This window comes from Lagopus muta, chromosome 5 (genome assembly GCF_023343835.1).
Source record: "Lagopus muta isolate bLagMut1 chromosome 5, bLagMut1 primary, whole genome shotgun sequence".
NCBI classification, from domain to species: Eukaryota; Metazoa; Chordata; class Aves; order Galliformes; family Phasianidae; genus Lagopus; species Lagopus muta.
The window spans coordinates 64,779,886-64,801,923 of record NC_064437.1 but is presented as its reverse complement, the minus strand read 5'-3'; the positions used below and the strand labels follow the sequence as shown (position 1 = coordinate 64,801,923).

Below are 22,038 nucleotides of genomic sequence, written 5' to 3'. Positions count from 1 at the left end.
AACTTCCTAATGATGCACTGGATTAAAGCTTCAACAGCATTTTTCTCACTCACTAGACGTGAAAACAATTATTAGCAGGGACAGAAAGATATTAAGTTCCATACCAGAGGCATTCCCATTAATATTTTCCTAATGATAGATCAATTTAGCCCTATATAAAGTACAACAGACAGTGCTGTCATTACTCGATTCTTAAACATCTAGATGCAATGAATACATTAGGAAGTGTAAGAAACACCCCAAACTCCTCTAGCATTATGTTTTAATTGAATTTGAAGATCTTGACACGTTTCTGTCTTCAGTGGAAACACACTTTCAGATGCAGCAGGGTCTTGTGACAGAGTACATAAGAAGCCTTTATTTACTTCTGATTGGTTCCACAGGGTTAAGTCACATTATACTGCTCCAATATAATCTACCAATGAGTAATTGTTCAAAGAACTTCAGTTCCCACTGCTGACCTTGGACATTAATTTTCTCCCTTCAGAATAGGCAACAACTCGCCGCTTTCTTTTAGTTCCTGTAAAGACACAGACCCAACAATTAGTCACTACATGCACCCTGTGTCACATTAACACATTTCAATAGGAGCAGTTTACAGCTCAGTTCAGTGAGCATTAGGGGGATGAAGCAGATGACCCACTAGAGGTCCCTCTAGACCAAGGTTCTTCGTAATGTTGCCTTTAAATTCTATTTGGTACCTTCCAAGCCAAAGAGGAAACTTCCTTAGGGAGAAGAGAAGTCCTCAAAATAATTGTTATCAACTTTACCAGGTAAATCCTCTGGCATGTGCCCTCCGAGATAGATGTGAGCATACACAGAATTTTACACCCAAAAGCTTCCCACAAAGTGAAAAAACAACACCATGCACTGACAGACCTTGTTACAGTGTGTGCCAGTGACTAACAAGACAGAGAAATCTGTGAGCCATAACTGAGAGGTACTTGCCCATATTATCTGTGTGGTTTAACTCAAGTTCTAAGGCTAACTTATCAGAAAAAAAACCATGAGATGGCTTTAAAGTAACACATACTGTGGAGTATACATTCTTTTCCCAAATCTCAAGAGAAACAGTTCTATCTCAGCTTTATTCCATATTATGCTACATAATAGAATGCATTTTAAAAGGCTGACAACATTCATCTAGCCATACAATTTACTGTGAGCCAGCAATGCAAACAGACAACTTAAATTCAAATGCCAGTGAGACCAGACTTCTGCAGCATCTCTGCAATGCCCAAGACTATACTTACTGATCACCGAAATCACCCACACACTTGTTAAATAAATAAAATTAAAGTAATCTATATAATTTAAGTAATACCAGTATTTTTAGAACTAAATGAGATTTATTGATTGCATCTTCCCAAGAGTTGCAGCGTCTGAGGAATTGGCTATAAAACATTCAGACAAGAATGGGCTCAGGAGTATTTGGGGTTTAGAACACTGTGGCTGCTGTTACAAAAATCAAAAACCACAGTAACAGATGCAGATCTATTTTTGTTGCTTCAGGCTCTGTTCAAACAGCTACAATAAACTTTGCTTTTTCCTAGGAATGAGACTGTTTGCTCGGGAAAAAAATGTCTCACCCACCTTATTTGAGGAAAGCAATGTCAGAAGTAAAACAAAGAAGAGAACCCTGTAAAAATACACCTACAGGGTAAAAATGGTCTTTACAGTAACAGTAATTGACTGCTGTCAAGAAAATACATTTCACTGCTAAATCTTGGCATATGAGAATGCTAGAGATTTAGAGCTCCTTTCAAGCGTACGTTGAGCTAATGGGAGGCACAGTAAAAGCAACCAAGCCATTCAGTTCCAAGATCATGGGCCACTACCAGGAACTTCTGTATGTTATGGGCAGAAAACATTTTTACAGTGTTAAACAAGTGGTAAATTTACATTTCGAGGTTCTCCCATTCTTACCTTAACAATATCCAACCCTCCAACGAGTTCACCTTTCACATACAGCTGAGGGTATGTTGGCCAGTTTGAGTAGGTTTTCAGTCCTTGCCGCACCTAAGAAAAACAACTGTAAGTGTGAGCTTCAACTTCAGTGAAAGCAACAGTGAATTCCACAGTGATGGAAATACTTGATTACCTCTTCGTCCTCCAGTATGTCAAATGTCTCATAATCAACACTAGAAAGAGAGAGGAAAAAAAAGAGATGGTAAAAGGAGGGAAGAAATTCAGCTCCTTAGGCATGAAGAACTAACATCAAGTCTAGTTCCATGGCCAGCTTCTCCGTGCACAGATAACAGCATAATGTGCCACAGAATTAAGCTGTGTGGTCGATGCTCTGACTGATCAAAGCAATTCTGTTCAGTATTAGCTTCAAAAGAATTCCATGCTTTGCAAGTTTTCACTGAGGAGTCATCCAGCTACAGTTACTTCATGTATTACTTGCAAAAAAAAAAACAAGTCAGTGTAAATCTGAGTTCTGGCTGCTTTGTACTCTGAGGTGTCATTCTTCAGTAACTGGGAAGCATGCAGCTTCCTGCTAGTGGATAGGGTCAATGACAAGGAATAGCAGTTTGAATAACAACTTATTTCCATGCTGTACATTGATAGATACAGTTTTCTAGTTATCTAAAAAGAAAAACCTCATCCTAAGATCTAGTTATCAAGACAACTGTTTAACCTCAAACTAGCAGTGCACCCAAAAGACGAGTTTATGCAAAGAAAGATCATACTCATCTCTCACTACAGAAGGAACTGCTTTGAAGAAGAAAATGGAGACTATGTGAGAAGCTCCAAGATTAAGAAAACTGATCATGAGGGATTTCTAAAAGGAGCTGCTTATCCTATTGGATAAGCATAGGATGGAAGGATTTCTTTAATGTCAACAGCAAAAAATAAAATAAAATTATCCACTGTTGCAATAATCTGTTTAATCACAACAAGGCAATCACTACGAAGCAGTGCTGAAGCAGTGTAATATCCGACCACAACTGACACTGTGTCAAATGAAAGTAGCAGGGATTCATGCTGTGGGTTTCACACAGGGATACTTAGATGCTTCTGAACAAAATAGCAACATCCTGGGAAGTTTTCCACTACTGTTTTTCCCCTTAAAACAGAAGGGGTAAATTAATTCAAAACTTACATACCCAGTATTGTTTATGATTTCTATAATTTGCTTGCTGAATCCACATTTTGCAGACTAGAAGACAAAAAAAAAAGAACACATTAAAACATTTCTGCTGTGTTTGATCCTCCAAATTCCAGCTCAAGTTACACTATAACTGCTATAAATTTGTTGCTAATGAGACCTTACTGAATAAGCAGTACTGATCCCTTAGACTAGTGCCATCCAGGCTGACTTGCTGGCCATGCTTCTTCGTGTGCAGCCCAGGTCACACTTGGCTTCAGGGCTGTGAGGACACACTGCTGGTTCATGTCCAGGCACCATCCAACAGCACCCCCAGGTCCTTTCTGGCAGGGCTGTGCCTGTATCCTTACATTGCCCAGCTGCTATTGATAGTGGGATCGCTGTGACCCATGCGCAAGATCCTGCACTTGGCTTTGCTGAACCTCATGAGATTCTCCTGGACCCAAAGCATAGCCTAAGTTTCTCTGGATGGCATCACCACCACTGCTTCAGTGAGTCAGCACAACCTCCAGGGTTCCAGCGGCTATGAAACTGCTTAGACAAACACTCTCACAAGTGTATTTTCTAAATAGATCTAACAGGTTTAGGGAGCAAATGTGAAAATAAAATGGAAAGAAATCACATGAATAAAATCAGCCCCCCATCTTTATCGCTTCTAAATAAAACACCTGTATACAACCAGCAACTATAATTATTGCTTAGAGTACAGAGAGTACATTCCAATACTCCAATGAAGAGTTTAAGCTAGGTGCCAGTAAGTCATTTTGACAGGAAGAACTGCAGCATCCTCCTGTTCAATAGGGAACAATTTATCCCACAGTTATTTTGAGGATGCAACACAAAGAAAGAGACTGAACTTTTAGTTGACAGTTATTTGCTACTACTTTACACCTAATTGTTCACAGCTCTCTCTTTGATCACTACCTTTATTTCCATTGAGAAAGGTAATTAATCTCAACTCAAAGTCACCGGGCATACATCATTCCATGTGTTAGGAGTGATTTTTTATAGTATGTGGCACTGTATTTTAGTCTCAAAAAAACATCTGGCAGCTTTTTTTTTCTCCTCCAAATGCAGTTGTTTCAAATGCATCATAAAAATCAGAGAAATTGAAAAGGATAGGGAATCCAATGCAACAGGTCAAGAGAGGGAAACTCCTAAGAACATGTAGTCAAAGCTGAAGTGTCAAGCAACAGTAGAAGTGTATGCTCCAAGTAGGACAGATACTAGACACAGCATTCTGAACAGCAGAAGAAAACCCATTAGCTGTGAACACAATCAATAAGCTCAGACCAAAACGACACACACACTTCTTCCATTCATTCCTGTGTTGCAGGTCAATTGACAGATGTCACTATAGTCAGGGAATTTCATGCCTGGTCTATATAAATGCAACCAGCATTTCAGCAATAAATATTTCAACCTGATAAAACTCTGACCGCTCTTTCGTACAGAAGCACCAAATAAAAAGAGGACAAACTTCCCAGAACCACTGATTTTTATTAAGCAAAGGAACAAGGGGAAGAAGCTGCTTAAGTGTTGCAAAATACTTTTGTAATCTTACCTGTTTGCTTCCCTTCATAAAAAGCATTACAGGAGCTTTGTTTATCAAGCTTTTAAGCCTACAGGAAGGAGGGAACAGGAAAACAAAACAGCTCAGTTATTATCCAGGTGGAAAGATAGCAACTTATAGCTTTATCAAATGCATTTAAAGCAGTGCTCTGAGCACTTCCATTTATATTGTTTACAGTAACTTTAGTCAATAAGACTGAACCATCTTGTTACTTTTAGGCAATAATTGACATTTCTACGTTGCTCTTTAGGTATTAAGTAACAAAATTAGGAAAAACACAGGATACTCCTAACACAGTACCTTCATTTTGAAATCTATTGACTTGCACACACTGAATGCAATATAATGCTTCTTACTCTCCACGTAAGACAGTTCTGTAGAGTAAGAGCCATACACAGTGTCTGTAAGCCAGGCAATCAAAGACAAACCACCACTGAAATTCAGGGATGGGTCCATTTTGCCCCACTGTGCCCTGGCTGCTTCTGGTTCACCCACATTAGACAGCCTCAAGTCTTTCCTTCTCCTTGTAGGAATTGTGCTCTGTGACAGTTGATGGGAAGAGCTAGCTAAGCCTCCTGTCCTGCTGCTTCCTGCTAACAGGATATTATCCTCTATAGCACACATAGCAGGTGGTTATTTTCTCTAGAATGTCACTTTGCACTGCTCATGCAAAATGATCCCAGACCACAGAATCCAGGATCTCCCTGAAATAATAATAAAAAAAAACCCAACAAATTGCATGTTTGCATACAAAGCTAAAACCAACAACTTTGCCAGCCAAATGGCCTCCAGCATAAGGAACAACAGGTACATTAACTGCTAGAGCAACTTCCCCTAGCAACAGATCTGCTCAGAGAAAGCAGTAATTTCCAGAGTCCATTTTCCAGGCTGATTTCAAAAGATGCAGTTCAGCAATGGGAAGAGATCAAGCACTGAGTAAAGGAATATAATTGAGTATTAAATAGATTTTACTACCAATTTCCTTCGTTTTATTAAGTCTTAGTGTTTGACCAGGTAGCTCACAGGGTTTTTCTTACGAGCGACTGATAGCATGAATGTAGTCTGAAAGAGATGTAAAGAGTCCCAAAACTAACTATGAGGTTTGCTACAAAGAGTAATAAATGCATGTCACAGTACTGAACTTCCCAGCCATCACACAAAAGCACAGCTCAGAAAAACACTGCACGACACTGCTAAAAAACAAACACCTACTAAATGATGAAGAGCAAACCAGGCAATGAGGATCAGATGCAACTCATGTGGTACTTTTTCAGCCAGGTTGCCTTCAGGTCATTTCTACATCAACATTTGCTAAAACTGAGAACAGCTTCACACAGCTGTTCAAAAGCTGATGCTGCTTCTTTATAGAGATATTTGCCATACCAGTGACACTGATGCATTAAAACACATTCGATAAGTGCAGGACACTGCAAATCAGCTTATCTGCCTCAAGACTAAGCAAAGCAAAAGCCAGGTATGAATTTGATGAAGTTGCAAGCTATCCAAGCTTGCAGAAAGAATTGAGAGACCAGAGGAAGTTTCCTAGAATCAATTTTTAAAAACAACACTGAAGCAATGTAACTTCTAGTCATAATTTAGTCTCAAGCTGCAGAAGTTAAGTTTTCTGTGGTGTCGGTGAGGCAATTTACAAATTACCCTACTAGAGCAACAATACTGAACCTCTACCACATTTCAATTGAAAAGGGAATTCAAAAGTATACAACTGTCCAAGTGCACCTTATTCATGCAACAAAACGCGTTGCATTACGTTAGCTCTCTGCTGGGATGAGAAGAGGAGAGGAGCAGCAGCAGTCTTATCTGGTGGTTTGCAAAGCTCGCTCTTATTTCTTATCGTCTTCAGACAACAAGTGGGAAATCTATGCTTACACATTTGCCTTCAAGGCACAGGCTGTCCTCCTGGTAAATCACCCTCAGTTTGCATGTTTTAACAGCACTATGCACACAAACTAGAACAAAAAAGCCACACATCCTAGCATCTTCTCCAACACAAGGACCCCTCGGATGTCTGGAGCTGCACTGCCTGGGGCATGTCAGAATTTCAAACAGGTGCAAACCTTCAAATGGGAAGGTTAAAGGAGGACAGATTGGTTTCCAGATATTACATGTGATTCAGGACGCTGCATTTCCTACTGATGTAGCATATGTTCATGTGGCCAAGGTGAGAGAAAACATGAACTGAAGGACATGAGCAATCAAGAAAAACGAGGAGAGAAACCTGAGGTTTTTTCCTTACATTAACATCATGAAGTTTATGCCAAATAAAGATAGCCTCAGTTATTAGTGTGCTCAGAGGAGGATTTCTGTAGTTATCTTCATAAATTCTTACATCATTGCCTGCTATCAGAAAACAGTACAAATATAATTGCAAGCAAAGTCTGTAAGAACAGCACAGCTTCATACTTTTATATAGAAATGATGCTTACTACACAGAAAATAGAACATACTGAACAACTTGAAGACAGTAGGAATGCTCTCATTAGAAGAAAACTTTGGGTTCTTGAGCAGTTTGATCTCATGGAAGGTGTTCCTGTCCACATTAAGGAGTTTGGAACTAGATGGCCTTTAAAGATGATCTTCAGTCTTCCAAATTTAAACTATTCTAAGATCCTATGATTATCATCTGATAAAACAAAGTACCAATTTGTATAGAATGTATATAAGAGTGTTCACTTGTAAAACTGAGAAGAGAGGACACCTCAAAAATTGACCCCCTGAAAATAATGACAGAATACATCATACCTGTCCTCTAACTTCTGTGCCTTGGGACAAACTGTGTCCAGTTCTCCAGAAGCTTCAAGTTCCTAGGGAGACAGGGGAGGACAAAAACCAGACGTAAAACCAAAAGAACCCAAAACCATACGCTTCTCACAATTACCAGAACTAGAAATTTCTCAGTTTCTAACCTTGATAATATCAAGTCCACCTATTAGCTCTCCAGCTACATACAACTGTGGATAAGTTGGCCAATTAGAGTATGTTTTCAGCCCCTGACGAACTTCTTCATCAGAAAAAATATCAAAACTGCTAAATGAAATACCATGTTTGTTCAGTATCTCCACCATCTGTTTGCTGAAACCTGCAAAAAAGAGGAATTATACAGAATTTTAAGCACGGTACTCCCATATCCACACTCAACTTTATTCAACAAAAATACACAATTCTCTATTAAAAACCTCAGATGTTACAAAGGAAGAAAAAGCATATTTGTTACTGGGATTACAAAGCCTGAGTACATGGACAGCTTGCTAAGTAAGGAATTCACTACATGCAGAGCCACCCGATGGCCTTTGTATACATGCCTGTTGTTCCAGCATGCAACCAAAGCAATATTGAACAGATTCCCTTATTCTGCCTCCTCCAGTCCTTCTCCCTTCAGCTCCCAAAGAAAAGCTGCTCAGTTACTAGAAGAGCACCTTCAGCAGCCTTCATTTTTTCCCTCTGCTTTAATTGCTGTTTCTTCCTCCAGTTACTTATCTCCTACACTGAAAGGAGATGAGGTTGACAAACCAAGCAGGATTCAGGATTCAAACCTGATTGCATTTCACTAATTTAAATTAGAAACTTGGCTATTATTTTGTTTTTAATAGTTTTGCTTTGAGAGTATATCCTTCCCTTCCTTCTGGCCTTTTTAAACCCTACATTCATGAGCACATTATATTACTTTATTATCCCTGTGACATGTGTATAATGTGCTTTGTTTTCTTCTCAGGACACGAAGCCATAGCTCTGATAGCACCTTTCAGAAGAACATTAAGCATTGGCCATTACAATGCAAACATTCAGATATAACAAATATTTGCAGCCAACCAGAGAGGAAAAAAGATCTCTCCCTTTTGTACCTAACAATATTTTTCCTAAGAAAATCACTTTATATGTAGAAAATCTCACATGCATGACAGTTCTAGCATCCGAAAACTCATCCAGATCTTCTTAAGCTTGAAGAAAAATCAACAAAAAAAATTCATTTTGCAAATAATTCTCCTATTAAAATGAAACACTACATCGATGTTTTTAAAAGATTCTTTTTAAAGCTGCTCTCCATTAAAATCTTTCAAAGTTACTTTAAAACGAAACAGGGTCACGCTAACCAGGCTGTATCCTTCACATCAACAGGTCCATTCTTTACAGGTTAATCTGAAAAAAACAACAACTTAGAATTGGATGCTCAAAGCCATCATCATCCACTTAACACTTCCACTATGCAGAGCACAGGTTGCCCTGCAGAAGATAGCAGCCCAGCAGATGTTGCCCCCATCCCTGCAGGCATTCAAGGCCAGGCTGGATGTGGCTCTGGGCAGCCTGGTGACCCTGCACACAGCAGGGGATTGGAATTAGATGAACATCGTGGTCCTTTGCAACCCAGGCCATTCTACAGTTCTGTGATTCATTCTGTGGATATTTACTCCATAAAGAAAATGGATGAGAAGACAACTGCAGTAATTACAGCACAAGGATGCCCAGCACTCGATCGTTAGGACTGATGATCAAAACTCCATTCACAACCCCACTGTTTCTCTGCTTGCCCTGCTATGAAAACTGCTAAATACAGAAGAACAACACTGAAATGCTCTGCTTCCTTTCTAACACATGATCTTTATCCTATTCCAACACCTCCTGCAGTTGCTCCCATGCTCATCCCTTCTAATGATGCACAGCCTCCTACATCACTTGTAGGGCTTGCTAAAGTGATCCATGAGAATTTGCCCACAGAACACTATGATGATAATGTATGTTTTATATCTGCCAACTCTTTCTGCTTCAGAGTCAAATGCCCTTGCAATCCCACCAATTCCCTAAAACAACTCCAACAAACGCAAATGAAAACCTCTACACAAGTGTTAAATAAAAGACCATGCTTAAAGGCTTTAATAAGGGGAAAAAAGAAATAAAGAGCTTTAAATGGGAAAAAAAGAATCAGAGGGCCATACAAAAGTAACCTTTGATTTCAGCTCACACGGCCACCTATTAGTTTTTGAAATATGGATTTTTTACTATAGCTTTCTGCAGTTTTCACCATCTAGAATTTATTGAGATATGAAATAGCAGTGTTTATATGTATGGCATCTAAGTTGCTTTTCTTTCTACAACTGAAGTGTTAAGTTCATGTACAGCCTGAAGTAAAACACGGATTCTGATATTTTTTTTTCCCCTTCCATCCATCTGGGAGTTCATTAGTAAACAGCTAAAGGCCGACTGCTGATGGTTATTCCATCACCAATGCATTAACTCATTTCTACTGTAAGAGACGGGGCGGGGGGAAGCTTTATTTTAGCTGTAGGCAACTGCATGCAAACTAGAAAGATTGATTGGTTGCGTTTCATTTTGAAGGGTTATGGTGGCAGCCTGCAAGTGTTATGCTTGGGGACAAAGTGTAAGAGCAGCTTTAGTTTTGTAAGAAAAGATTGAGGCTGAGTTTCTGCAGAAATACAACACGAGCATCGCGAGTAATAATTAAACTGCAAACAAACACTTTAAGCAATTATCTGGAAAAATCACAAGTGCCACTCCAGCTACTGCAGAGATAAAAACAGCCTGAATAAACGGCTTCATCAATGAAGCAAACAAATACTTGCACAGGCCAGAAGAACCTGATGAAACAACACAGCAATCACACACAGCTGCCAATAAGCACTCAGCCTTGCTTTACACTGTGCTTAGCTGGCTTTTCCAGTGAGGAAATCATAAGCTACAGAAGACCTCAAAATCCACTGATGGGTAGGGATCCCAACTGCTCACCAACTGCACGGAAGACATCTGGTCTATTCTATGCACCAAATTGATTCACGTTGCAAATGTCTTCTTTCAACAGGCACGGCTCTTTATTCAATTATATTTATATTATTCCTACTGCTCTTAAGAGTAGACCTGAATTATCTTTGACAAAGCGTTACATCATCTCACCTTGAAAAAGGCTCTGTCCTCTGTAGGATGTGGAAGCCAACTTACTGACATCTCCCAGCTACTGACAGGAGCTGCCAAAGCATTCTAAAGCAAGTATAATATTTAATCACAAAATTAAGAGCCGTAAGTTCAGGTTATTTTCTATTGCATTACGTTTTAACACATACATTTATTTAGGCAAGGACCGCCTGTGCATTTTTCAGGTTTGAAGAAATACCTACTTTATCACGTTAATGCAAGGCAAGTGAGCCTGTGCTATGCCATTAATCTGCTTTCCATACTGGGTTTACCCCAAAGTAGCACTCCTTAGCTTTGATGTCTAGAAATGCCTTTTTGGTTTGTGCTTCCATGTTTTTTATTTAGCCTTGCAACTCTCCCATCAGTAACTTTAACACACAAAAATCCACAAAGGGCCTTCCTTCTCCCTGCCCAACAGATCTGCCTGGCATCCTGCTCACTGCCCTCTGGGAAACCAGTTCTTCATTCAGCAACACCAGCACAGCAGGTCCACCTGCAGCACTGCTACATCTGCACCCAACACAGCTCAATCCAAAGCACACATCTGAATAACAGAGGCTGCAGGAAGCCCTGATGTAGGCACAAATATATGGAGCTCATCAGAGCACTGCCCTATTACGTAGTTATTATAGGATGTACCAACAGTTGCATTTCACAGATCTACTTCAGAATAAGCCAAAATCTTAATTCCTAAAGAAAACAATCTACAATTCGTAAGACCACATCAACTTGCAAGCACTTGTAGCTACACTGTTACACAGCACAAAACTACAGATACATAGATGCAACTTCACCAGCTCACACACACAACTTCTGTAACCCCAGCACAACGCACATGGAAGCCCCGAGATCTGGGGTTATTCCTCAAACTGTTCCTGCTGAAGCGATACTGGCACTTTGTTAATGCAGTGAAAAGAAACAACAGGCTTGAAATTTGAAAGGGATAAAGAGGAAAAACAGACTGTGCAAATACTAACATAGTAGAAGCCTGACGCAGTTTGGGATGCCTCTTTCATGCACTTGTTCCTCTACAACCTTCTTACAGCAACCAACGGTAAAGCAGCACGCAAACATTTAACAGCAGCTGGAATGCTGTGTAGGCACTGAGTGCAGAGGCAGTAGGAAAGAGGCACACAGGCCAGACAAGTGCTGGGTGAGCTGCCAGGCTCCTCCTGCCCTGCCCAGCAGCACCCATCTCTGCAGCACGCAGCCCAGGCTGACACACACCTGATGTGTCACTACTTCTCTTTCAAATATCGTCTCTTTTACATGCAAGTTCTCCTTCTCAAAAAAAGGCACCCAGCCCTGTACTAAGCTCCCTCCAATTACCAGCATTTGACAGACAGACAGTTGTCCTGCCCAACGCATGCAGAGTCAGCTTCTCCCTGTAATTCCATCCCAGTAGGCCCAAGCAGTAGATCCACTGTCACCGCCACTCTGCTCAGCTCTCCCGTCTGTCAAGCACAGGTCGTGACCTAAAGCCACCTGAACTTAATGAAAAGACTCTTATTTACCCTGTGGACCCAATGCTCAATTTCAATAAGCACTGCTACAGACACAATTCCTGAAATACAAATAGCTATCCTGTAACATCCTGCCTGCACAGACACAATGCAAAATAGCAGAAACTGTTTTGAGAGTCACATAGCACGTGTCTGTATTATCTTCACCAAATCAGTGTGCTCCAATTTGCACCTTTCCACACGTAACTAAACAGACTGTGTATGTGGTTTCTTTTAGGTACTTGCACAGAATTGTATACAGCTCTTCCATTCAGTTTCTGGACACAGTCCAATGGAACGTGCAAGAGATGCTACAGAGGCATATCTGCATTTGAAACTTGTTAGCTAAATCTAATACTTAAACCATTATGAGATCTTCCATGTGTGGAGGATAAGCATCATTAGCACAGCACAAGGATGCCTGGCAGCTGATAGTACATCCCTAACTCACCACACCATGCCACCAGCTCAGATCAATCTGTGGGCTCCTGACTGGATAGGAGAAGCACTGATGTGCCTCTGGGCAGCAGGTATTGGACACTTACCGACCACAACAGGGGTGGAGAGTCTCATGTAACAATTTAAGCACTTGTCTCTTTATTGGTTCTGTAAATATTTGCTCATTGCCAGCAGCTCAGCCTGTAAGGAGTTACTGTTTCTAGTTCTTCCCTGATTTTCCTGTTACACTTGTAAATTCCTTCATCTTTTTGGCCCTAAATAACAGCACAAAAACTAGAAGCTGAAAATTCACTAAGGTATGAAAGAAAAACATTGGTGGGTTAGAAGCTGACTGACAACTGAAAACAAACTGAAGCTGTTATCTTGAGACCTGTCCCTAGAAGGCAGGCAGGCCAAGCAAAGCATCAGTACTGTGCAGCAACTTCTTGAGACCACCTGAGTAGAAAGGTAGCAGCTTCACAGCACCTAACCTTGCTTTTTAATATTTGTTTACCTGCTTTCCTACAGATAAACACTTCAAGTCAGCTGGGAATCAAGTCCTCTTAATTCATGCTCACTGTTTATAGAACTAGGCTTAAGTAAAAGCGTTTCCACTGTAGCAGTCACGCTACTGTCTTTTAGTTTTACCAGCTAGTGTAGCTCTGGTTTCTTTATCCAAAATGGCAACAGTGATTCTGTTAGTTAATTCTTGTTATTCCCCAAATTGAATCGTACTCTTCAGACTATTTGACATTTTAACAGGTGAAGTGATGCACAAAATACACAATGACCGAACATGAGGAATGTTTAAGGATAGCACTGCACATATTCTTCAGACAGTACCTAGTATTTGTGATGCCATTTCCAAAACTGAAGCAAACACACAACAATTCTTTAGCTGTAGGTAAGCAAGGACCTCTATTAATGCTTCTAAGCATGCAAGATACCATCGGGATGTAACTCCAAATCTTAAAGTAGCCTAAAAACAGCACTGCCACGTTGAACATGACCTTCAGAAAATCCTTACCACAGCGAGGTTCTTTTGGAGACCCTTTCATGAACAGCATGCAAGGGGCAGCATTGATGAGTTTCTTCAGACGAACATTAAGATCTTCTTTTGCACTGTCATTAGAGCCAGCAGGAACAGAAGTGCTGGACGCATGGCGTTGGACTTTTTTGGTCAGCTCTGGGGCATGAGCACCATCTAATCTGTCAACTTTCTGGGAGTTCTAAGGAAGCCAAAATACAGGCTATGTGAAAGGACTGCATTCAGAATGTGTACTGTCCCAAAAAATAGTGAAACGACCAGATAAAATACATAAGTTTTTGCATTAGTGCATTGATCTTGTAGCCAATCTTTAGCAGCAGCACACTCAAGACCCATACCATTCTGTTAGCTAGCTACCCAACACTAGCAAAGCTTACACTGAAAGAATGATAGAAGAAGTATTAAGAACTTTATCATCACAGGTAAATGCACCCCATAGAGACTTGCCATTTCTACCAAAAGACTGTTGAGTTTTCTTCTTTTATGTCATGCTGTAGCACTACAGCTAGAGAACATTACTAAAAAAGTATGACAGCTAACATAAAAACTTGTTAAGAACTCCAAAGCAATTAAGAAATCCCTGAAAAATTACACAAAAAAAATGCATACAGAAATGATTCTTAGATTCCTCTGGATAGGTTAGATCAGACACACAAATGTTTCTCCACTGAGTTTTCACCAAGTTTCTGCTCTCCTAGCAGCATAAAAAAATATACATATTAAAAGCTCCTTTTCTTCTCAACCTGTCTTCTCTTACCTTAAAGAATAAGAACGTTGGAACAGAACTAATTTCGTATTTCTCAGACACTTCAGGCACAGCTTCAGCTTCCAGCTGGAAAACAGCAACAAAGAGAGAAAAAAAAAATAGTTTTATTTTCGTAATCTTCTTTCAAGTTTGATTGTGGATGTCAAACCTGTCTAAGACGTTCTTAGAGGTGCTTTATACATTTAAAAAGGAATTTGATGCAGAAGTTTGTGACATATTTGCATTTAAATGAGACTCGCTGGCGTGTCATCCACTGAGCCTACAGTGTCAAAACAGGTTCAGAGGTTTTTATTTTGTTGCACATTTCAAAAGATGCCTGGAGGCTGTGAGGAAAATTTTTGGTGCACTGGTGACCTAGTAAATTTTCAATCATATGCAGCTACTACTATATTGAAATCCATAAATCATTGACCCCAGTTATGTCATGATTACAGTGCTTATTTTCTGCCCACAGCAATTCCTGCTGTTTGCTCTATTGACTAATTTCAAGGGGCAGTACATCACGAGTGACTTTTGCAGCCTTCTGCAAATTACGAAGCAAAAAGGAGCATTTCTTCAATAAGCTCCTGATGCCTGCTAAGTTTTGTTTTTAACTCCTACAATGCTACTGAGCACTGAGTGCAAAGCTTGTTCACATTATTGGTTCTAATTTTATTCAGCCTTCAGAAACATGCCTTGAAATTATACAAGGTAGTAATTCACTGTACAAACATGCCTTTTAATTGACTTAAATTGATGGTTTGCTAAAAGCTTACTGGAGTGACAAGTTTTACAGTACAGGACTGTTTAAGACACTTGCTCTACAGCAACTGCAGAGTTAATGGTAAAGAAAACAAGTGTTACTAGATATGTTTCAAGGAGAAACCTGTGATCCAGCACCTAGAAGAAAAAGCCTTTCAGTGTTATTCCACAATCCATACAGTGACAATTCAGGAACAAGCACAAGCAAACAGCTCACAGCTGCCCACACATCTGTCCTCACTGAGCTGTTTTAGAGTGAGGCCTGCCAGTTATTGCAACTGAAGGCAGCAAACATCTCAGTGTTTGAGCATTACAACACGTTTTGGTTCACTAGCTCAGCAGGCTCTCAAGGAACTTCCTCAACACAGAAGCAACTCAATGGAGTAACTCAGAACTGTGAGCTGAAAACTGTAAATAGATTCTAATCAGCTTTTATCTTTTAAGTGGCAAATGATTAAAAGCCATTTCCATAACTGTAATTTTCTTTTTCAGTAAAGTTGCCTACTTACCCAGCTATTTGTTTTCCACTCTGCTGGAGTCGCACACACACACAGATTTCACATTTCAATAACTTGCTCATCTTGGTATCTCTTCTCAAAAGACTTTTTCTAACAGTTTCTCAATACAAAACAACCAAGGCAAGGATCTTAGAACGAGGACAGGCAGCAACTAAACTGAGGAATTACATTTGAAAACATTTCAGCAATTACTGTCAGTTCTGAAGATCATTTCCTCATGACTTGCTCTACTCTAGAACACCCTGGGTTCTGACTGGCAGGGCACTGCCCTGCTCTTGGTTAGCCATCCTGAACCATCTGCTGAGCTAACAAGCTCCTGCCTGGGAAAAGTCCAATCCCGGCTACTCTGGAACACAGAAATTGCACAAAGCTGGCTGTTCCATTACTCCCTGCCTCCATAATCATACAAGCATCTCATTAACAAGAAAAAGTTGCTTTAAAATAAACAGCACGCTGTTGAAGTTCATTCCTTTTCCCTTCCACATTGCTTCTCTAGGATGTGCAGAAGATGTCACAAACATACAGCAGCTCATTGATGTCTCAACCACTTGGTGCTAACACTATCCTCATATCAGAGTGACAGTGTTGCAGAAACATGAACTGTCTCCCCTTCAAACATCAAGAAGACTGCTGTTCTTTTCTTCTGAAGCACCACACAGAAAACTAAGAAAAGTATCTATACGAATTCTAGATCTACATGGCTAACTATCATCATGAGAACAAACAAAATCTGTAGCATGTTTAAAAGGACACTGTTTCTAAATTAACCTGAAATCCACAGATGAAAAATAAATTCACTAAAAATACAGCTGTACACAGAAGGGAAGGACTGAGATGCTGCAGGCATAAATTTAAAAGCTTATTTGTTAGATAAGTAGCTAACAGAAGACATCTCTTCATTGTATTTTAGTAAACTTACTTTTTTTTTTCCTCCTTTAAGTACCAAGATAAATGAAGGTGCTGTCTATAGAGTATCAAGTTTGGAAAGAAGAACTTGAAACTTTTATCCCACATGTTTTTGATGCATCTTTTTCATATATTCAACTCTGTTTTCAAACAAGTCAAAGCAGATCTTCAAAGCCAGCTGCACTCACTCTCTGTGACATGCCACTCACACATCAAACAGCAGCTCTCCTCTGTTCCCAACACCCTCGGCTGCCCGGCCTTGAGGACTTACCTGCACAAACGTAACCTGCGTGTGTTCCTTTGCTAGAGTGGCCATAACCTCATTCATCTGTGCACACTGGGGAGCCCATGGTGCCCAGAAGTGGACAACTACAAGTGCTCTATTAAAAGGAAAAAAAAAATAACAGCATTTACTTTTAAATAACAATTATGCGCTATAGAGGTTTTGTTTGGCACAGACACACTTACACAAACCCACATCTTCCTGGGAAGAAAACTGAGTAAGTGAAACTGGGAACATTTTTCTATGACTTACAGAGGGAATAACTTCACTGCTTTCTCAGGAAACAGACCAACACCCAACACTTCTGTTAAGGCAACACAGTAGAAAGAAAAAATGTCAGAGTCACAGAAAGGCCTGGGTTGAAAAGGACCACCATGATCACCTAGTGTCAACTCTCTGCTGTGTGCAGGGCTGCCAACCACTAGTCATGTACTTTGATGGGAAAGAATCATGCTATAGGAATGTCAGACAGGAAAAAGAATGAGCAGCAAGACTGGAGATGGGGTGAAGCTACAGGAAGCTGCTCCTGAAACACATGAAGGCCAAGCACTCGCAATCCATCCTAGAGCTGCAACTTCCCTACAGCTCCAGCCAGGCATACCACCCCTCTACCCTGCACCTCCAACCATGCACATCACCCCTCAGCCCTGAGCCCCAGCTCAGCAGCTTCACCATAGCCCTCTCCTCGCAGTGCCACTGCTGTCCTGCCTCTTCGATTTCCCATCAGAGAAAAATGACTACTTTTATTAACATCAACTGGGACTTTGCTAAAAACTCTTATGCTGAAATGCCATTTATTTCTTCAACTTCTTATTCTTCTTCAAGGTTTTCTTGAATCACAGAATCCTTAGAGTCGGAAGAGGCCTCTGAGGGCTATCCAGTCCAACTCCCCTGCAGTGAACCAGGACACCAAGGCCTGATCCAGCCTGCCCTTGAAAGTCTCCAGAGATGGAGCATCCACCACATCTCTGGGCAGCCTGTTCCAGTGCCTCACTGCCCTCCCTGTAAAAGACTTTTCCCTTGTATCAAACCTAAATCTGCCCTCTTTGAGCTTGAAGCCATTGCCCCTTGTTCTATCACCACAGACCCTGATAAGGAGTCTGTCCTCTTCTTTCCTGTAGCTCCCCAGCAGGCTCTGATGACTGTGACAACATATTTGCATTTCATTCTCAACTCTGCTGCCTTCAACTCCCTTTCCCTAAGTCAAATACCACAGATAACAGGAGATAAAGAAGACAAACATGTACTATTGTTAATCTACCTGGACACAAGAATCAGCAGACTGATGCCCTACAAGCCATTTTGTATCTTCCACCACCAAACAATGCAAGCTCACTCCAAATTTCCATGGCCTTGCACGCAGCACAACACTGGCACAGGAACAGAAGCCGTGTCACCTGAGCACATACTCTGAATACAGAGCTAAGAGCAACTCGGATGCAGAACCACTGACTTCAAAGACCTCCTTCTCCAAAGCAATTCTAGGAAACCTTGGTAGCAATACAATAGGATACATAATAGGATCCATCCTGCCAGCCCTGCAAGCTGAAAGGCGAGCTTGGGAGCAGCTGTGCTGCCTGCCCTGGCCACCAGCTCGTCCAGCACCTTTGTGCCACTCCATGACAGAGCACAGCTTCTGCATTCCACCTCCCACAACTGATTTCCAGCACTGAAATCCCAGTAAAGGCTCGTTTTAATGACTTACTCTTTACTTACAAACAGGATTTGACAGAGGTTCCTTCTCTTAAAAAAAAAAAAAAAAAAAAAAAAACCACTCAGATCAGGTGTCACTGCTCAAAGGTAATTCTGAAACTCTGTTTCAGCATGGAAACTTGTAATGCTCTTTTGGATGGAGTCTGCCTAGAGAGCAAAAGCAGCAGCAGGGGACAGCAAGGGACAGCACAGCAGTTCTCTCTCTGCAGAGCAGAGTTCTTCCAAAACCTCTACAGCCACACTTTGGTGAGAACTGAGCCAACAGAGCCTAACACTGCACAGCACACACTGCACACAGCTTTCTTTTCATTCTGTATTTAATTACACTGCCCTCTCAGTGCCAGGGCTTCATAAACAAAGCTTGAAAAAAATGCAGAAGTAATTTACAATAGTAAGCAAGGAAGAAAATCAAGAGTTAATGAAATGAAGCACATCAGTAGTTCCAAACAAAGCATTTCCTAGGTCCAACCAGGATATTCTGTAAGAAATTACCACTATCAAGAAAAAGAGGATGGTAACAAATACTGATAGCTTCCCCAGAAGCTTCTCTTCCTGTATCACTTCGGACTTCCTTTAATAAGCTTTTGCTTTCCTGCTTCATAATTGAAGTGAATATTTTGAAATACAGTAACATCATTAACTCTCAATTTTATTTTTATCATCTAAATGTAAAAAGTACATTGATATATAACTTCTAATATCATCCAGACATGATATGATTTTAAAAAAAAATTCTATGACTGATCACCAAGTCCAACCATCACTCCATCACCACATTACGTCGTTAACAAAAGTTTGGGCTTGTGGTTTCTTAGCAGTAACAAAAAAAAGCCAAATATTTCAAATCAAACAGAGGAAGATAACTGTCAGTACTATCGACTCAGTAAGAGCCAAAAAAAAAAAGTACATGTCAAATAATTAAAACTATTAAAGAGAAAACTGACCTAAGTTCTGGGGTGAATGAAGAACTACCAGTGGGTTTTTCTTGTGGGGTGCTTTTTTTTTTTTTTTTTGGCTGCTGAGAATAACTTCAAAATATTGAATTTGCTCCCAAAAATATTTTCATTTCAGCCTGTGTACACGCATAGAAGCGTGTGTGTGTGTGAGAGAGAGAGAGAGTGGAATTCCTTCCACATCCCCACTCAGCCCCTCTGCAGAAGGGAAATTCCAGAACGAATTGGAAGTTGCTCATCAAGACTCTTCCTCCAATAATCCTAGAACGGCTTGGGTTGAAGAGGAGCACAAAGATCATCTTGTTTCAACCCCCTGCTGTGTGCAGGTCACCAACCAGCAGCCCAGGCTGCCCAGAGCCACATCCAGCCTGGCCTTGAATGCCTGCAGGGATGGGGCATCCACAGCCTCCTTGGGCAACCTGTGCCAGTGCCTCACCACCCTCTGGGGGAAAAACTTCCTCCTAAAATAATCAAAGCTTCTCAACGTTTCTTTAAGCTGCCATTAAGAACCTGAGGCTGGTAATTTCATTACCCCACATCAGCAATTTCTTCAGTTTTCTCTCCTTCCATGTTCAAAGGCTGCTGATAACTCAGCAGCTAAATGGCATAGAAATGTCATTGCCAAAGCAACTTCTATTAACACACCACACCAAATCCACTTAGACACAGACAGGTCATGAATTAAAGATGTTACAAATGCCACCACGCCTCTGCCTCCCCACAACAAGTGAAGAACATCACCAAACCTGCCATTCAGGAAGGCTCCCAAAGCCCTTTTTGTCTTTGCCACTGTCAGACAGCAGCTCCTCCCTGCCAAAGCCAACACACTGTACTGAAAGATGAGCTCCTAGGCCTTCCAACTCAGAACTGCCACTGAGTGGTTTGAGTTGGGAGAAACCTCCAAAGGCCACCTGGTCTGATCCCCTACAATGTATTGGGACACCCACAGCTGCATCACAGCTCCACATTTGGACACAGTGCTCCAGGTGAGGCCCCACCAGCACACAGCAGAAGGGTAGGATCACCTCCCTGAACTACTGATCACCCTTCTTTTAATGCAGCCCAGGAGGGCACAGTGCTGGCTCACATGCAGCTTCCCATCCACTGTTTGGTATTAATCAAGCACAGCATTTAAAGGTTTGCCAGCTGTGTGAACAGATACCCCATCAAATCAGGTACCACGTGCTACTTCTCACAAGCTTAACCCAGCAGGCTTTGATGACTGTGACAACATATTTGCATTTCATTCTCAACTCTGCTGCCTTCAACTCCCTTTCCCTAAGTCAAATACCACAGATAACAGGAGATAAAGAAGACAAACATGTACTATTGTTAATCTACCTGGACACAAGAATCAGCAGACTGATGCCCTACAAGCCATTTTGTATCTTCCACCACCAAACAATGCAAGCTCACTCCAAATTTCCAAGGCCTTGCACGCAGCACAACACTGGCACAGGAACAGAAGCCGTGTCACCTGAGCACATACTCTGAATACAGAGCTAAGAGCAACTCGGATGCAGAACCACCGACTTCAAAGACCTCCTTCTCCAAAGCAATTCTAGGAAACCTTGGTAGCAGTATGATAGGATACATAACAGGATCCATCCTGCCAGCCCTGCAAGCTGAAAGTTGAGCTTAGGAGCAGCTGTGCTGCCTGCCCTGGCCACCAGCTCGTCCAGCACCTTTGTGCCACTCCATGACTGAGCACAGCTTCTGCATTTCACCTCCCACAAGTGAGGCTGTTTCCTTACACCCATCCTAAACATCCCCCTTTACACTTTAAACCATTTCCCCACATCCTACCGCAACAGACCCCGACGAAGTGCCCGCACGGTTCTTTCTCACAGCCCCCACCCAGACTTACATTTAAGAAGGATGGCTCACACAGCACCCTACCAGCACGCCCACCCCAAGGCCTATCGTGGCCTCACGTTTCTCCCCCCCCTCCGGGGCCGCGCCTCAGCGCCCGCCACTCCACCCTCCCTATCCGCCGAGCCTCCCGTTCCCTCAGCCCGCAGAACGCCGCCCCGCAGCCCAGCCGGGCCTCACCGCTCCTTCTGCTGCAGCAGCCGCTGGAACTGCTCCGCGGATCCCGCCGTCACCACCTCCCCCGCCGCCATGGCCGCGCCGCAGGAAGGAGGAGCGGCACGGGGTCACGTGGGAGTGACGGCCGCGCAGGCGCAGACGGGACCGCACCTCTCGCGCAGGTGCTGCCCGCCCCTCTGCGCATGCGCCGCGAGGCTGAGGAGGCGGTGGCGGGAAGGGCGGCCGTCAGTCAGAGCCGTCGGTCAGAGCCGCGGGGCGGAGCTGCGCGCTGCGCCCCTCTGAGAGGCTTTAAAGCCAAAGCTGCGCTTTCAGCCGGCGGTGTGCCTGAATGTGGAAATGACCGATAACCATAAATGGTCCTTGCTTATGAAGCGGTCCTGAGGTTGAGGTCACTGAAAAATCTCATATGCCTTTATCCCGATGCTGTTAAAAAGATGCTCGCAAAGCTGTCTGTGCTGTTCTCATCATGGGCCACGTTGCCAGGAAGAAATGGATA

At 41.9% G+C, this 22,038-nt stretch overlaps 1 protein-coding gene across 1 annotated transcript; it reads right to left on the bottom strand.

Annotated features, from left to right (window-relative positions):
• Positions 1-248: 248 nt before the first annotated feature.
• GLRX3 (glutaredoxin 3) lies at positions 249-21,679 on the bottom strand. The gene is made up of 11 exons (XM_048944026.1): positions 21,546-21,679; positions 16,816-16,924; positions 14,371-14,445; positions 13,593-13,794; positions 7,610-7,782; positions 7,446-7,507; positions 4,677-4,734; positions 3,111-3,163; positions 2,102-2,141; positions 1,927-2,019; positions 249-520 (listed from the first exon to the last, which is right to left on the bottom strand). Exons 1-11 carry the CDS (start codon positions 21,614-21,616, stop codon positions 470-472), a joined length of 987 nt encoding a protein of 328 aa, XP_048799983.1. The 5' UTR covers positions 21,617-21,679; the 3' UTR covers positions 249-469.
• Between the last annotated feature and the right edge of the window lie 359 nt (positions 21,680-22,038).

Bases quoted from the DNA above. Each gene is read 5' to 3' on its own strand.
- GLRX3 (XM_048944026.1), bottom strand. From the start codon at position 21,616: ATGGCGGCGGGGGAGGTGGTGACGGCGGGATCCGCGGAGCAGTTCCAG. The intron at 7,783-13,592 runs GTAAGGATTTTC...TCTTTTTTGCAG, and splicing joins TCCAAAAGAACCTCGCTGTG to GTTTCAGCAAACAGATGGTG. The intron at 521-1,926 runs GTAAGAATGGGA...GTGTCTTTACAG, and splicing joins GAGGGTTGGATATTGTTAAG to GAACTAAAAGAAAGCGGCGA.